We start from the raw sequence: 17,722 nt of genomic DNA, 5'->3' as shown, positions 1-17,722 counted from the left end.
AGTTTTTTACAACAAATTACACAAAATATAGACAAACTAGAAATAATTTATCATACATATTTATTTTATTTGTAATTGTATATCGACTTTATTTTCTAAATCAAATTCTTTCAGATTACTCTAACTGTATACCTCAAACATTTTGTTCGTGACAAAGTCACTAATAATTTCATGGGCGCAGATCACCGTTACAGGTCTGTATATTACAGGTCTGCACCCATGTTTTACATGATATATGCATTAGAAATAATGAATATTAAGAAAACAGGAATCCTTTCAAAGGTTAAAAAAAACAATAATATATAAAGGAAATCTTAATATTGATAAATATGTTTTTTCCTGTATCATTTTGTATACACAGCAGTCTAAAATATATACAATATTAATGTGTCGGTCATAGGTCTACTATACAAATAGTTATAAAATAATATACCAAGTTTTTTTTACAGGATAATTACTTACGTTTTTGTAAAGTAACTACCAAATTATACAGTACATCCGTATTAGTAACATCAGAGCATATACTACTGTACAAATGTATTAGATGTCTACATTAAATACATTTCATTTGAGAACTTCTTTGCTTTTTTTTAATATTAGCAATATCAAATTACTTGGTTAAGAAAAGGAATACATTATACCAAATTCAAATGTATAAATTAACCATATCAATTTTTCACCAATTTCATGGTTCAAACTTATTACTGGAGTAGTGTCTACGGTATATACTAGTATAGGTAATATCTACCCGCTTTCCCAAGACATGTTTTTGTTTCATATTAGACACATACCATTGCTTTCATCACAATTGTTTACATGTGGCTTCTAGTGCCTCTTTAGTGTAAATTGTGATGTAAAAGGACACTAAACTAATAATGATGGTAAGTTGTTGAAAATTGGACCTTTAAAACACTGCATAAAATATAAGTACATACACATATATTTTTGGTTAATTATTTCGGAATATAGGAGTTTTTGTAATTGAAAAACCAACAACTATTAAAAAAATAATGTACTGTAGTATGCATAAGTAATACAAAGAAATAAATAAGCTATGTTATTTTAAATGTTTACACTGTAAGCGTAACATGATCTCAAATGTATGTAAAAAATTTAAATAATCCCTTGCTTGGTCATTGCTTGCATAGTTAAACAAAAATAGGGAAAGGCATGTTGTGGTACTGTATGGATACTAATCCTAGGGTAAAATTCCAGAACACTAATCCTAGGGTACTAATTGAAGAGTACTAATCCTATGGTACTAATTTTAGAGCACTAATCCTAGGGTACTAATTCCAGAGCACTAATCTTAGGGTACTAATTCAAGAGTACTAATCCTAGGTTACTAATTCCACAGCACTAATTCTAGGGTACTAATTGAAGAGTACTAATCCTATGGTACTAATTTTAGAGCACTAATCCTAGGGTACTAATTCCAGAGCACTAATCTTAGGGTACTAATTCCAGAGCACTAATCTTAGGGTACTAATTCAAGAGTACTAATCCTAGGTTACTAATTCCACAGCACTAATCCCAGGGTACTAATTCCACAGCACTAATCCTAGAGCACCAATCCTAGGGTATAAAATATTATGTAAATTCAAGAGCACTAAGGTATTACCAGGGCAGGTACTAATGACATTTATGATTTTATGGAATGATAATGGGTTGGAGTGTTTTTTTTACTTAAAAATGGAATCAGTGTGTAACATTGTAAAAATATGTACTGTTAAATTTGTGAATATACTCTATGTTTTACAGTATGATATGAGGTACTGATGATATTAAGTATTTATAAGTAGGTTTATAGCTAAAATTGTTAATAATGTAATAAAAACTATTCAATTAAGAAGTATTTTCCCCAGCCATTATCCAACTGATATTAACATTTGAATGTTTGTTACAAAATAGCTAAATCGACTGATATATAGAATATTTTCTGTATTTAAGCAAAAAGCAAAATCTGTATCTTTGACATGTTCCTAAGTCACATGTAATGCACATAATGAATCAGTATTATGGAATTTGCCTATATACATAATATCTAATCCAGATAAAGAAAGGAGAACCAGTTGGCTTTACTCAGCATATGAATTGGATTAAACACATTCTATTGAGGTTTGAGGAAATAATTATAAAACTCACATGCTACATCACATTGTTATACATGATATGAAATACTTTCAACGTTAATAAGTGATCATTATACAAAACAAATATGTATATCTACATATTGAATAAATTGATTTATATTAAGAGATACTGTATATTTAAATTCGTTTGTATAAAAACTCCCAACTTTATGGATCAGGCCAGAATTATTCTACTGCAGTAATATATGGTTTTAGCTTGTTTCAATGTAGAAGTATGAGGCAGTCACTGTAATAGACAGTGTATGAATACACAAACAATTCTTTCTAAATAATAATAATAGTATACACAGTAATCAAAATGTAGTTACTGCAGTAACTGCAGCAGAATAATTTTGACATGGTCCCTTAAAAATACTTAAATTCAAAATGCAGCACAATGTTTCAAAACTAAATTTAAACTGGAGATTAAACTGCTTCAATCAACATTCAATAAAATTAAAAGTTGTTTAGTTTGAAAGGAATATGTACTGTACAAGAACTGTAAGTCTCCCCCATGCTCTTAAATGTTTAAATTTATCACAGAATAATTAATTCTATACCGTACTATGAGTTACTGTAACCAAAATTAATTACAGTATATTTTACATTTCTTTAACTTACTTTAATAAATAAAGTTGTTTGCACCTTATGTCAATCAATAATAAATCAATAAAATAATATTATAATTAATAAAAAAGATATAAATATTGCTACTGCAATCAGTTTATTAAATGTAAAATGTGACCTCCGCAGAAGGTTAAAATACACAATGGTCCAGTAATATATTGTTAGTTAATATTAAACTTTTCAGCACCAAATATCAACATGGAAGAAACAGTATTTGCTATTCAAAATACTAGCAATACTAGCAATAAAATATGACATCATATTTTACATAATGACATCATGTCATGTATGATGTCATAGTTTTATTATGACATCACACATTGTTATGTCACAGGATTGACACTGATTTGTGATTTAGGATCTGTACACATTTATGTGTAGTCGGTCGTTGGATTTGTTTCTGCTGCGAAAAAAAACCCATATGAATAAAGTACGGTAACCCAAATTTCTTGGTAACAGAAATAGGACATATTTTCAATAACCGGTTATCACTGTGAAACTTTCAGCTGCAACGCAAAATAACAGTTATTTGATTGATAGCTGTAGTATCTTGCATTTTGGGTAACATTAACATTGTTATTAATAACCAACCACACATTTAAACAGTTTATTTTGGAGCAGAAATTGAGCAGAAATGTGGTTGGCCTAACAATTATATATTTTAAATAAACAGTTTATTCGGCACTATACAGCAGAAACAGACCCCTAAAAAACCACAAAGGTGGCGAGCAATCGCATCCCAACTTCTCCACCCAATTGTCCCCAAGTTGTTGGTCATCACTAATCAAAAGTCATATATGTCTGTCTGTCAGTGACTGTCTGACCACACAAAAGTATCATTATTAATTTAATGAATTGTAAAATCCTAAACTACTACCCTGTTGTTGTATAGACATGCCAAAAGCACCTAAAACTCTACAAAGGCCAGAATATATTTCTGTACCTGTTTAAATTATGAAAATGTGCACATTTATCGAATAAAACTATATTTCACAAGACTATAATAGAGCCTATTAACCAGGGTATGTCTCTTCTTAATGAATATTGTGTTAAGATACTTCAAAAAGTCTTATACTGTCCAGTTTAACGCAGTTCTTCAACAAATTTGATAACTATTTCTAGACACTGAGAGTTGATGCAACAAACTGAATAACACTCTTTGAGAGTGGTTTTGTCTTTTTCTCTTCTTAGTATTTCAGAGAAATGTGGCAAGCTTCAAAAATCTATTTTCTGCACATTATTAGAACAAAATATGTGCAAATATTTCAGTTAAGAAGATATTAGTGGTCTTCTAATTTAATAGTAGTGCATTTGCCTATCTAACAGTAAACAGAAACAGGCATTTATTGCATGTTTGCGATACATAATCTTTGTTCCAAATTATGTAGATGTTTTCAGAACAGCTTCTTCAGATCTCTTCAATACTTCATGTAACTAGTAGCAGCTAGATACTGGAGGTAGATAAAAAATGGGATGGTTCTAGAGGTGGCTCAAATAAAGCACTGTTTAGAGCGACCATGTTTTAGATAAATGAGTATGTTCTCTTTTTCAGCTTTTATATTAACAGATGACAGTTTTGACAGAGAGGCAGAGTTGGTTAACTGTTAACATTTTGGATATATTTTCTGTATTCAGATATAATATCTTATCCATCCATCCTGTACGAAAGGTTAATGTTGACACATGCCCAGATGTAGGTGAATTACTGACTCAATGATGTCACGTTCGACAATAAAATCAAGTGAATTCGTTGAAAAGATTGTTTTACATTATACCTTCACACTTAAAACAGTTGCACTTGAAGAATAGTGTCAGCCACTGGTGTTTGAGACACCTGTTTAGGCTGGAGTTGTGGTTCTGCCACCTGCCCGAGTTGACACAACAGGTGTTACCATCTGCTGGCAGTTACCATCAATGCATTTACACAGCATATAAAATACGTTTGTTTATCTATCTCTGTTTAATTGCCTCCGCCTCCTCCACCTTGTGGTTTGATGGCTTTTGAGAGCTGCCACATAGCCTCCTCATCCAGATAGTCATTGAATCCGTTGAAGAATGATATTAAGTTTTCTTTCTTCCCCAGATTATCATATTGGCTGCAAAGAAAACAGTGTCATTGTAAATGGTGGTTTATCGTAATGAAAAGTATACCTTTTTTAGGTTATAGCCTTAAAAGTAACATTTAAAAGTCTATATACATAAGCAAGCATGTTATCCTTCAAAAATGGAACACGTTAACCTAACTTTAACATATGACATCACAATGTAGTTTAAAGAACAGTTAGGGTTACTGTATGTTGTTGGTTTTTATGTGACACACGGTTATTAAATGCAATGTATATCAGAACACACAAAACATGACACTGATATAATAAAATACTATCCTAGCCACAGCCAAGACCTTTGCTGTACTACTTACTATTGCTTAAATCTTCGCATGCTGTCCAATATTGTAAAATGTTGCCAGCATTTAGTGAAGTTGATGATTCCTTCTTCCAAAGAATCTGGATTACCAATGTGAATGAATGTGATATCTTGAAGAATTAATCCCCTGCAAAGAATAAGGTAATATTTTTATTTAATTTTCAATTTCTATCCAACAATCTTAACAATTTTAACTTTCAATGAGCAATCAATGGCTAAACCCAGGGTGCCGGAGATTATAAGGCCTGGAGGTAAAAAATGCATTAAAATATGTTGAAAAAGGCTCAAAACACCTTGGGAGCCACTAGTGTTCAGACATCTGCATTACACCACTGTTCAGAATATTACTGTTGTTTACCTTTGTCTATTGGATATTCAATATTTTAAAAGTTTGATTGTACATTTTTCCAATGGCTCAGTTATCAGAAGGGAGCTGATGGTGATGGTTTGTGGTACGTCATAGTACTCTAACAATATAATCAAGATGTTTTAGAGTCTAAAAGGTCTGCAGTTTAGTACATCATATACTGTACTGATAATTTAATAATTTTTTAGATGTACATAAACATCAAGATTGTTATAAAGAAAGATTAGTTATAGTCAAACATGCAAGTCAAGAGTAATGAAATAATATTATTAGGTACTGGTACAATAAAATATGTTATTTCTGAGAAATCATCTACATGGTTATGATTCATAGTCATACTGTACAATAAATACTGAAGGATACGAAATGATTTACAATATTTGTAGGCAGTACGTAGGCTACTTACAGATATGGAATACATGGAGGCTCAGCTTCTGCTAAAGCTGCTCTGTAAGCACGGAATGATGAGGTACTATCAATCAAAATAGAATACTCCTTAAGATCCTGAAAAAGAAAGATTAGTTTTAAATGGAATAAGAAGGAATAGTTTTAAAATAGAATACTCTTTGAGGTTGTGGAAAAAGGAATTATTAGTTATTGATTTTGAGTGATGTGTCCACCAGCCCACCTTGTCATATAGACCCACTGCTATGGTACATAGTTCATCCATGTCTCCTAATGGAGTATAAGGCTGTATTAACAAACACGCTACCTTACCACAGTTTGGAGCTGCATTTGGTTCATCACAATAGCTAATAGTAAAGCTCTATATAAAGTCCTTTTTCAAATCTCAATATGTGGCATAAACATATTCAATTATAAAAAAAAACCACACAAAAGTACAGAAACAGATTGTATATGTTGGTAGGCTTACCTCTACGTATGATCTAGGCCAGTCTAACCTCCTGACTGGGGCTGAATCAAGTGCTGATAATATTGCCAAATATGAATTAAAGTTATTCAGTTTCCGCAAATACTGTTGAGGGGAAAAATAGTATAATTTAAGTAAATAAATTCTGTAGAACCTTTATTAAGGGGGACATCTTTAGTGGAGTTCTGCTGTAATAGGGAAGGTCATATTATTAATGTTACTGTATGGCTTGGTATGTTACCTGTCTTCAAACATTACTGACTCTTTATAAAGGATTATTTTTTTTAAATTCCTACGGGATGTTTTACTATCAACAATTGTACTAACCTTCATAATCTTGATAAACTTGTAAAGTAACTTTTCCCGATCACTAGCTCTGCTCTCTTGCAAGATAAGTGAACGTACCCTGAAAAATGAAAGAAACAATTCTAGTTATGTCGGTATAACGGTGGTGTTAATACATTCTGTGTTTCTAGGTAGACTTTGGCTGTTTGTTGGCTTTTAATCTAACCTGTCATCGTAAATATTATAGGCAAAAGAAACAGCATAATGTAATTTTCCTTTTGATATTAACAACAATCATACATACAAATTATTGTATTGATATGAATTATTAATACTCACCAGTATGACACCTTGTTAAAATGTTCTGTAAATATTGTCAGATTTGGACTCAATTTCTCTGACTGCTCTCTAGCCCAGAGTAATACTTCTGGAATCTACAGTGAAGGAAAAAACAACAAACAGTGTTGAAAACAAAAAGCTGTAGTGTAAAACTAACCCTCACTCAGTGTCCTGATCGCTATATATTAGGGAGCTTTTTCACCAGGAAGGAAGGAGGCAATAATTAATCAAGCGTGATGGTCACAAGTGATGACAGTCATTCCCCTCCTGACATAGTACGCATTCAAAATGACATCATAAACTTTGCTCTCTCTATTGGACCAAACATTAAATCAACCTATTATATAGTCCTGATGAGAAAGGAATAGAGTACACTGGGACTATATGCATTCGCAGATTAACATTTTATAATAATTGACTGTATCTTTTCATATCTACCTTCCCCTATCATTTACCATCCCAATGCGAAAGCTCACTATTATGAGATTTTATAGGGCCTAATCAAAGTATCCCCAGCTTGCAAATTAAACTAAGAACTTTTTCTATCTCAACTCACCTCAATCTTTAAGAATAACTCAGAGTCTAAAATTGTCATCTGTTGTGCTATCTCAGATTCTTTGAATTCAAATATTGAAGCACGCCTAAAAATACAGACAATGAGTAATGAGTAAGGACACAATAATACATTCATTTCATTGCAATAAAAATGTTAAACCAATGGGGCCCAAAATCAAGAGTTTATGAATATTATTTTATATAAGAAAGAAGCAGAGAAACTGTGAACTGTCATGTGAATTAAATATTGCAGACATTACAAACAAAATGAGCTTCATTGTTTTAGTACTACTGCCCTCAACTTTGAAATCATCAACCATCAGTACCAGTGACAGTGACAGTATTCACAAACTTCCTGGTTCAGTGTTTAAAATTCTTATGACTGTCGACATTATGAACATTATATGGTGCTTCCTATGTTTTGCTTATGTTTACATCAAAAGCTTCACTTACTTGATGGTAGATGGCAGTGAGCATACGGGCACTTTTGCCGTGCTCAATATTAAATCTTTATTGTGTTCCATTTTGCATAAAATTTTCTCACGTAAGATTTTAGCTAAACTTAAGTCGCCGTCACATAGTAATTGGAAAACTAAGTCCATTAAGTTCTTCAAAATTTCATTATCAACTTGACCTCTGAAAAAAAGATTATATTAGAAAATATAAAATATCTTGTTTGAACAGTTTATGTGGATAGTTAATATTGATACATATATCTTTATTTAATTTCACAACCAATAGAGATCAATATAATGTTCCTCTCGGGTTTAATGAAAAGCTATTCAAACATATCAAAACCATAATTGGCTGGCAGGCCATTTTAATTGTTCTTATTATTCAGCATAAAAAACATAGAAAAATAGATTTTAGTAAATTACAACTTCTATCACTGATCAATACCATAAAACATTTAATAATACATTTCATTTCTGAATATTTTGCCATTTTTGGAAAAAAATTTATTGAAATTATATTTTAAACTTACATGAGATCTCCAGCGACTCGTAGTAGAAGAAAGAATGCGTTACGGCTTAACCGAGCTGCTGTGTCGGGTTTATTACGAAATTTACGGTAACGATATAATAATTTATCTATGAGATTCTTCGGTAGTATAAATGTCCTATAGCTTGTTAAGAATGCCTCGTAGAATACTAAATCTGAAATAATAAAAAGTACAAATTATAAATAATTTTAATATACTACAAGAGATATATTATATACAGAGGGCCCAACAAATAGAGAGCTTTCGATTTATGACGACAGATGAATCAAGTCATAAATGCATTGATTTGTCGTCAAAACCACCAAAACGGTATCAAGGATAAAGAGAGGAAGCAAGCTAACTTGTTCCTTGTTCCTAGGTCTTCGGAAATCGAATGCTCCCCAATGAAACATTGAGAAATAAATAAAATAATATAAAATCTATACTATCTGTGCCCAAAATAAACAGATGAATTGACATACTAGTGTTAAGATACAAAACATTTTTGAGAGTTTAAACATCAACTGAATTAATGCTCAAACCTTCTGTTCATGTATTCTGTACATTAGGCCTGAGGCTTTCATGATTTTTTCTTATTTGTGTAAGAAAATCAGGCAGCTTTTGAAGTTTAAACTAGTCTAAACTTGATGATCGCAATATGTGTTGCAATGCTTTATGTACTTTTCCTAGAATGTTTAGTATTCATCCATCAAAATGAAGATGATCACATAAAAACATTGAATACAGTATAAATTTGCTTCCAAATTGAGAGTTAAAATGCCAATGACACTGATTACCAGCTGCAGCAATATAATATACTCCCTCTGGGGCAAAAGTGCGCTCAATACTGCTGAAATCTGGGGTAACTAATAAATAATGCCTAAAGATCATGATATGCGAGAAATAAGAGAGGCAACATATGCTAAGAATTATTTTTAATGTACTGTTATAGTTATTTGCTTAAAGCATGTTGTGATTTTACACAAGAAAATACACTGATGACATGAATTGTATAATAACATGTACCAAGAAAGAGATAGCGTTACTGCAGTAAACTGTATTTTGTTTACTCTTTAACCTGGCTATGCAAATATTTAACTATAAATATATAGTTAGGCCTACTACAGTAGAATAAAATGCATGAATAAAATGTTTTGGCACGAGAGTAAAAAGTTTCACAAGCCTCGTGTGGCACAAATTTCTCAAACTGCTAAGCATAAATTGAACTATTAATAAAATCATTAAATATTACGTTTATGTGCATTAGAACTAATACCGAATAGCATGTGATACAAAATTAACCAATCAGATGTTAAGGATACACTTAAGTGTGTTATAATGTTTCTTATTATCCTCTTGTAAATTGGCTATTCCAGTCCAATAGTATATGAAATACATATAGGCTGATGGCAGTATAAGTGTTAAGTCAACAGCTTATAAGTGAGATTTAACAAGTTTTTATTATTAAGAACAAATTGACAGTAACCTTGATCTGCTGAGCTATGAGAGGTCAATGTTGAATCAATAGTAATGGAAAATAGGTCAGGGAATAATGAAAACCCTGATAGATTAAGTACAAATAAATATCAAAAGTCAATTCAATTTATTCAGAATCTGAGTAAGCCTAGTAAATGCCAAGATATTAGAGTGTTTATCATTTCAGTTTATAACGCTGACATTATAAAAATATATCGATATTTGTTTAATCATATCTCATGAAACACACAGCTTTAGGGCATTTATACATTAGCAAACCTTTGAAAACACAACACTTGCAAATAAGTAAGACAATTTTTGATAAATTAACACAAAATACATAAACTTGCAAGTTTCTTAAACTGAAAAAATTTGCAGATCTAGCCTCAGACCAAGTTTCCTAAAATTACAACCAGTCAACATAAACTTTAAGTAGCAATTATGAAAAACCTGCTAGTTGCTACGGTGATTTTCAAGCAATGAGCTTCAGTAGTTCTTACAGCAGTGGCCTTTTATTCAAAGAATTAAATGATATATTTTTCTTACCCTTTTTGTCCATGTCAGCAGCATACACAATTAGGGCATCAACTGGACCACCTCGAATTGGAGGACTTCCATCCTGTTTAGAAAAAAATGATGATATACATTACAACCATAGTTAAGCTCGGTTTTCACAAGGACGCATCGCAATGATTTAAAAGTGCAATGCAAAGGAGAGACCAATCATGACGCAATCGATCAACACTACGGCCAACCCTATTCAGGGGACACCTCAATTAAGGGGAACTTTGTTTGATCCTGGAGATGTTCTCTAAAAGGAGTTCTACTGTATTGTGTGAAACAATACCTTTAATTGCATTATTTCTAAAGGATAATATTGGGTTAGCGTAGGAGTCTGTGCATTTATAACTTACCGATGGAGTTTCTTCACTTCTTACAAGGTATTCGGATACATCTGTTTTATTAAGAATTCCTCGGCCTTCATCATCGATATCTGTGTCCGAAGTTTGATAAGATGCAGGGTTTTCTAACCCACTACAATAAAGAATAAAGTAATTTTAATTTAAAAAAAAGTATAATACAGAAAAAAAAATTTTATTTCAGCTATTAGCTATTGTAATGTACTAAACATGAGTATAAGAGTCTAAAATTGCTATTTTCACACCTAAGAATGCTTGATGAATGTAATAAAGCAATTTTGATGTAAAATTTAACGAAAGCTAAATTACAAAATAGTCAACAACTGCTATTAAGGAGCTTGCGATTTGTAACGGCTGAGGGCCAACTACCAACCTAGGTCAGGTTCATTGATGATGTGTCGTTGTTTGTTGTTTGTTCTAAAAACCATCAAAATATGTTGAGGTGAGGACACATGTTTCAATATTCCAAGTCTCAATATTCCAATATGTTCAAAATGAACTAAATGACGTAGTTTGGTCGTCGGTTATTGCAAATTGAAAACACTATTATTTGGCCTAAAGAAGACTTCAGAATTTAAACAAGCCAGAAATCATGTTATCTTTAAACATTACAGTTATTTTGATACATGGTAGCAAAGGTCTAAAAATACCAGTTACTAATTGACACAAAAATTAAAATAGTCTTTTGGTGGGTAGATAGAAATGTAAATACGATTACTGCAGGTGTACCTTGTTTTAACATCTTCGCTACTATATATCATACTATCCGATTTTTTCTTGAGTTCTGGATTTTGAACCCGAGATCTTTCTGGAGTAGAATATAACCGCTGCCTTTCCTGCTGTAAAAATATAATTATGAATGTTGAAACTTTCATCTGATTTAAATATATTAGAAAGCTTGCGGCTAAGTAGATGAGGGCATATCCTCATACTTCAGTGCTGTTACTACTGTTTATTTAATTTCAGCATGAAAACAAAAATTAGAAAGTACACAGAAAGTATATACAAAATGCCAAAGATGTCAATAGATGAGCTTAAACCAATGTATGAAGACATTCCCTTTCAAACAATAATAATAATAAAAGTATTATATATAATTAAAGTATACTAATATAAAATGTTAAATAATTTAAGGAATTAAAAATGTCGACTCAAATTTTAAATAAAAATTTATATGAAATGTGATTATAGTTAGTTTGTAAGTTCCATAAAAAAAAACTTACTCCTAGAGCATCCTTCATTTTCGCTGGTAGCTTTGGAGGTAAGGTGTTCCCCTTCGGAGAATCGCATGTCTCTAAAGGAAAAGGTGGTGTTTCGTCTGGAAACGATGATATAAGGAAATCCAACGATCGCCTTTCACCAGGTTTGCAGGTGTTAATTGAATTAGTGACAAAAGACGCCTGAAAATGCTGTTCCGTATATCCATCAATTAATCCAAGATAATTATTGACTAGAAGAAATGAATAAAATGTATTACTTCATGAATATAAGCCTACCATACATATCCCTATGCTTTATTGTCGTTTTCATATTTTAACAGACTTAAAGTAAATTTGATTGGAAGATTGTGGGTCAAATGATATTAAATAAATGTTCTGTTGTATTCTTGATGACATCATCGAGAGTGCAATGTCATAATATGTGCGCGAGTACTGCAATTTGGTTTATTTTTATTACACAGTGATCAAGAACATGTTCAGCCGAGAGTGGTAACAAGTCTAAGTACAAATCCTGACCCCATGAACCCAGATTGGATTTGAACCAAGAACATTCAAATTGGAAACAAACATCTTAACCACCAAAGCGTACTTGTTAATTCATATTGTACATTATGCTTGCAAGTATTAATTTATATTCTCCTGATATAGATAGATATTAAGGTACTTGATCACTTGTTCTGTACATTGGTTTGTTTGTGTTTATATTTTAACCAATCAAAGTTGAATAATGGAGAAGAAAAGAGATATCACAAGAATTTTGTCTACATTGCATTAGTGTATATTAAGAGTATTTACTGAGAATTTATCAATTTTCTAAAATCTGCAAGAAAAGTGTCACCAGCAACATCTTTTTGAAACTAATTCTTCTCATTAATTATGTCGTCATAAATCTGTTTTGATTTTGCACATAGTGAAGATTCGAAATAAAAAAAAAACAATGTATAGAATGTATATGTCTTTCTGGAAAATAAATTGAATTGCAATTATAGTTTAGTATCATACATTCCAGATTATACTCACTGTGACTAGGTGCTTCCTCTCCATCTTCAATGCCATCAATTGTATCAACAGGGGTTTCATCAAAAACCATATCCCTAGGTAAGCGGCATTGTCCATCGTCCATTGAAATCACTAAGCGTTCATGAATCGGAGTATCATTGGCCGTATTATTATCATAATCAGAAAGTTTACGCTCATCCGGTACATTCTCATAATCGGAAAGCTTACGACCAAGAAAATACCGCCTTTTTTCAGGCAACGCCGGCGGTGTATCACTCAAAACACCGGTATCAGACGTTTCCGAACCTGTATCGTAATTCGCCGACACAGGATGCAAATGAATACTTAAATGATCAGGAATTGGCGACGGCCTTCGATTTTCTTTATCATATAATATTTGCGAAGATTCTAAAGAGACACGATCCTCGCTTGTAGTACTAGATATTTGGCTGCTTCGTTTCGAGTCAGTACGGCTGGCAGAGCTTCCAGAGCTACTTATGTCCGATTGATGACTCATCAATGAGCCTGAACTACTTGAGATTGAACGATTTAAGTCCCTTCCTGGGTCAGTCCAATTTGAGTGATCACATGTTGAATAGCGAAGCTTAGGTGGTAGAGCGGGTGGAATAGGATCAATCCTGAAAAGAAATTTTATAATTTTATTTCTAGTATTTTACAGTGATAAATAAAACTGCCACCTGATTTTCAGTACTGTAATCTCCACATTATGGCAATGTTTGTCCCGTATCATAGGCAAATCTCATAATATAGTGCACTATGTATCTAATACAGTGTACCTTATGATACAGGTATGAAACACATGTGATGTGATACCAGAATTTGCCAACAATACTGGAAAAAATTTAATACAGTATTGAGAATCGGCTGAGTTGGTTCAAAATCATTGGGGACAAAATTGGCAACATAAAAAAAAAAAATACTGTACTCACATCTCCAACTGCTGCCTAATTATAACTCGGTTTTCAGGTAGGAATGGCTTTGGGGGAGGGGTGCAATCTTCCCCTGGATCACTATGACAACCATTATGAATATCACCATCTGATGGCCATGATGTCAGTGGAGTCTTTTCCAGGATCTCTCGTTCTCGTGGACTTAGTGGTGGTGTATCATATATGTCATTGGACATACTAAAATCACAAAATGACAAAAGTGTTTAATACAATAATATTTAAATTTATATTTTCACCAGAAAAAATGTTTAAAAATTAAAATATTTTTAGGTGTTTTATTTTTATTTAAAAAATATAAATTGTTGCAATTATGAACAGCAAAACTTAAATGTTGCAGATTAGATTACACAATTTAACAAGCAACTACAGTAAATTCCTTGAAATTCAAACTTGAGAATACTAAAGTCCATGTATTTCCTGATAGGAATGTTTTGTAAAAACCTGGTATTAGCTTGATTTTGATAGTACGTCACCAAGAGATGTAATAGTTTAATATATAAAATAACTTATTATCTTGCTGAATACTACACTACTACTTATATATTATTGTACTTTTTAATAATTTATTTTATTGTTGAATAAATAAATGAATATAAATATTTTTTTATGAAAAAAAAAAGAAAAATAATAAAATGTTGAATTGGATTCTTATTTTTAATACTGTTCAATATCTCCTTGGTGACGTACTATCAAAATCAAGCTAATACCAGGTTTTTACAAAACATTCCTATCAGGAAATACCTGGACTTTAGTATTCTCAAGTTTGAATTTCAAGGAATTTACTGTAGTTGCTTGTTAAATTCTGTAATCTAATCTGCAACATTTAAGTTTTGCTGTTTGTCCAATAAATAATGTAGGCCTACTAATTTAAACATTAGGAATGTTTGAACTTTCTACTTCAAGCCTTTATAATTTTCTTTCATGACTTCTTACCCCTACATACTTGTTTACTTGTGTTTCCATACTTATTTGCATAAATGATATACATCACAATATTAAAGAAAAACTTACTCCGACGGGTCTAATGAAGATAAGCGCTTAATCCTTGGTGTAACTTGCGTTTCAGAATGACGACGTTGTTGTAACTGTTCTTTTTCTTCAATTTTTGTGACGGTAAGTTTTACGAGATCAGACACCCCTTCGGCCATGTCTTTTGTGATGATCTTTATTGAGGCCTTATCAATGTCTTTGTGGCCATTGAGCATCTCCTTGTCTGCCCAGTGAATCAACTTGGCTAGATTCTGATTAACTCTGCTCTGTTCAGACATTACAGTTGTGCTAGAAGATGAATTGATAACAAAAATTATTTAAAATAAATCACAGAAATAACCTCCTCAAAGAGAAGGGTATAGATGTTTCACAACAAATTCACCATATTTATTCAAATAAACACCCCATGTTGAATAAATGCCCCCATAGAAAATCCTTTGGAATTAAACGTTTTTTACTAAATTTTATTAATTGCGTTGTATTTTTTCCTATTTATAGGCAATCTAATAGTATAACATAAATACAAAAAAGGGTATTTTCGAATAAAACTCCTTCATAGAGTATTTACTTTAATATTATTATTTATCTGTACTCTATCTGTACTCTATCTGTACTCTATCTGTACTCTATCTGTACTCTATCTGTACTCTATCTGTACTCTATCTGTACTCTATTTGTACTCTATCTGTACTCTATCTGTACTCTATATGTTTCAGTGAGACATAACACATGTAATGACATGTAATCAGTCTGTAATTTGGTGTCTTGTTACAAAGTCTGGAATGCTTAGACTATTCAATACCAAGATTTAATCTTTATATAAATAATGTGACATTTAATAGGAGAATAATAATAAGAGAATAAAAGATAATAACTATAATAATTCCATATTACAGTACTGCCAGAAGCAAAAAGAAATACACCTATGACAGCTTGAAACTGGCATCTCTGTCACCTACACCCATGGATACCTGTTTCTAAATCTGGATGTGGCTATACAGATTGTACCAAGGGTATGATCTGACCTACAAAGTTCAGATATTGTGTCAGAAATTGAGGTACTACATCCATTCATTTTGTATATTAGGATTTTGCAGTGAACGAAAGAGGTGGCTTCTACAGCACTTTAAACCTCTGGAAATCTCTGAAGGTCTGAATAGACCCAAGTATCATTACACTTCCTGTCACTCTTTAAATTTAAGCTAATCATCACCTTTTCTGGAGTCAGTTCAAAAACGTGCCATCCATATTAACTGTAATGCTTTAAAGGAGACACTTTTCAAGAAAGGAATGAGGGAATGAACATTTATTTATTTGTTTATAAGAGGATACTATGTTGGGTCCCAAAGATGTCCCCTACCAGAGGTTAGAAACAGTGCTGTACACAACAAATGCTCTCTAGAAAGAACTAGATCACATTGAAGCTAGGCCGTTTCGCCTTCTAAGGTGAGTCTGTGCAAAATACTGTTTAATAAAAACAAAATAACACTAACCTGTCTTCATTGTTTAATGTTGTTTTAAGTATTGTATGCAATTCAATGACTTCTTGAAGCACCTTGGTGGCAGTGTTTGACAGCATGGTCATCACCTCCTTATCTATAACCTCTGTAAATGTAAACAAATCATAATTGTCATTTCAAAAAAAATGTTATAAAGTAAATAGCAAACTCTAATAGCATCAAAGTTCAACACATTAAAAGTCCCTTCACAATATGGCTGTCTTAAATCAGATGCCATGTTGAAGCCCTATCCACCAGCTCTGGTGCAGGTATTTATATATAAATATAAACAATTATTTTACTGCACTGCAGTAACTACATTATTTTACTACAACAACATATGATGTTAGTTTTTTTTTGTATATGATGATGAGACAGTCACTGCAAACAGTATTATGTATGATAAAATGCTTTCTAAATAGGCCTGCAGTAACTGCAGTGGAATAACTTTGACATGATCCCTTACTATTAAAAGAACTTACTTTGAAACCACCTCAGTGCCAGCGTTACTTGCTTCTCTGCATTTCGAATACGGTCGACATCCTACAATAGGAAAATAAAAATAATATAAATAAGCAATATTAATTAATAAAAACAATTTTTCAATTTAATATCCTTTTTCTTAAATCAAGTGGTAAATGCAATTACAGCGTTGTTTAATTACAGCAAATTTATGTCATTTGAAATAAACCACACCAGTCTTGTACACCAGTGTGGTACTGAACAACTCATTAAAAACTGTTTTTTATTTTATTAAAAAATTATATTTTATCATTATTAAATTTGAACTCCATTCATGCACTATAAAGACATATTTAAAACGAACATTAAAAAACTTGTTATAATATTTTATTATCATTAAATTCAAAATCCCCTCATGCACCAATAAAGACATATTTCATGCAACTCAATTTACTACTACTTTTCTCAACCTGAAAATTACAACACAGTATGAAAGATTTGAATACAAATTATTATGTTTATTGATAGAGCTTGTAACTCTTTCTAAAGACCTTTGTATCTGTGGCACCCATACAAACTCTTTCTACATCAGAGCCATAGCCA

The 17,722-nt window shown here is 31.9% G+C and overlaps 1 protein-coding gene across 5 annotated transcripts in view; it reads right to left on the bottom strand.

Annotated features, from left to right (window-relative positions):
* Nucleotides 1-43: 43 nt before the first annotated feature.
* The window catches only part of LOC140046512 (rap guanine nucleotide exchange factor 1-like), a 66,639-nt gene continuing 48,960 nt past the window's right edge, over nucleotides 44-17,722 (bottom strand). For all 5 annotated transcript variants that reach the window (XM_072091180.1, XM_072091178.1, XM_072091179.1 and 2 more), the window contains 18 exons: nucleotides 17,140-17,200; nucleotides 16,652-16,763; nucleotides 15,180-15,446; nucleotides 14,148-14,345; nucleotides 13,219-13,835; nucleotides 12,202-12,428; nucleotides 11,708-11,817; nucleotides 10,973-11,093; nucleotides 10,605-10,677; nucleotides 8,586-8,757; nucleotides 8,054-8,236; nucleotides 7,602-7,686; nucleotides 7,046-7,140; nucleotides 6,749-6,827; nucleotides 6,425-6,526; nucleotides 5,957-6,054; nucleotides 5,179-5,310; nucleotides 44-4,855 (listed from right to left, as the gene is read on the bottom strand). In XM_072091180.1, the coding sequence (XP_071947281.1) occupies nucleotides 4,720-4,855; nucleotides 5,179-5,310; nucleotides 5,957-6,054; nucleotides 6,425-6,526; nucleotides 6,749-6,827; nucleotides 7,046-7,140; nucleotides 7,602-7,686; nucleotides 8,054-8,236; nucleotides 8,586-8,757; nucleotides 10,605-10,677; nucleotides 10,973-11,093; nucleotides 11,708-11,817; nucleotides 12,202-12,428; nucleotides 13,219-13,835; nucleotides 14,148-14,345; nucleotides 15,180-15,446; nucleotides 16,652-16,763; nucleotides 17,140-17,200 (2,868 nt within the window). In that variant the 3' untranslated portion in view covers nucleotides 44-4,719. The remainder of the gene's footprint in view (nucleotides 4,856-5,178; nucleotides 5,311-5,956; nucleotides 6,055-6,424; nucleotides 6,527-6,748; nucleotides 6,828-7,045; nucleotides 7,141-7,601; nucleotides 7,687-8,053; nucleotides 8,237-8,585; nucleotides 8,758-10,604; nucleotides 10,678-10,972; nucleotides 11,094-11,707; nucleotides 11,818-12,201; nucleotides 12,429-13,218; nucleotides 13,836-14,147; nucleotides 14,346-15,179; nucleotides 15,447-16,651; nucleotides 16,764-17,139; nucleotides 17,201-17,722) is intronic.

Source organism: Antedon mediterranea, chromosome 4 (assembly GCF_964355755.1).
Source record: "Antedon mediterranea chromosome 4, ecAntMedi1.1, whole genome shotgun sequence".
NCBI lineage: Eukaryota > Metazoa > Echinodermata > Crinoidea > Comatulida > Antedonidae > Antedon > Antedon mediterranea.
Note: the sequence above shows the minus strand (reverse complement) of the source record. Positions and strands in the feature narration are given on the sequence as shown.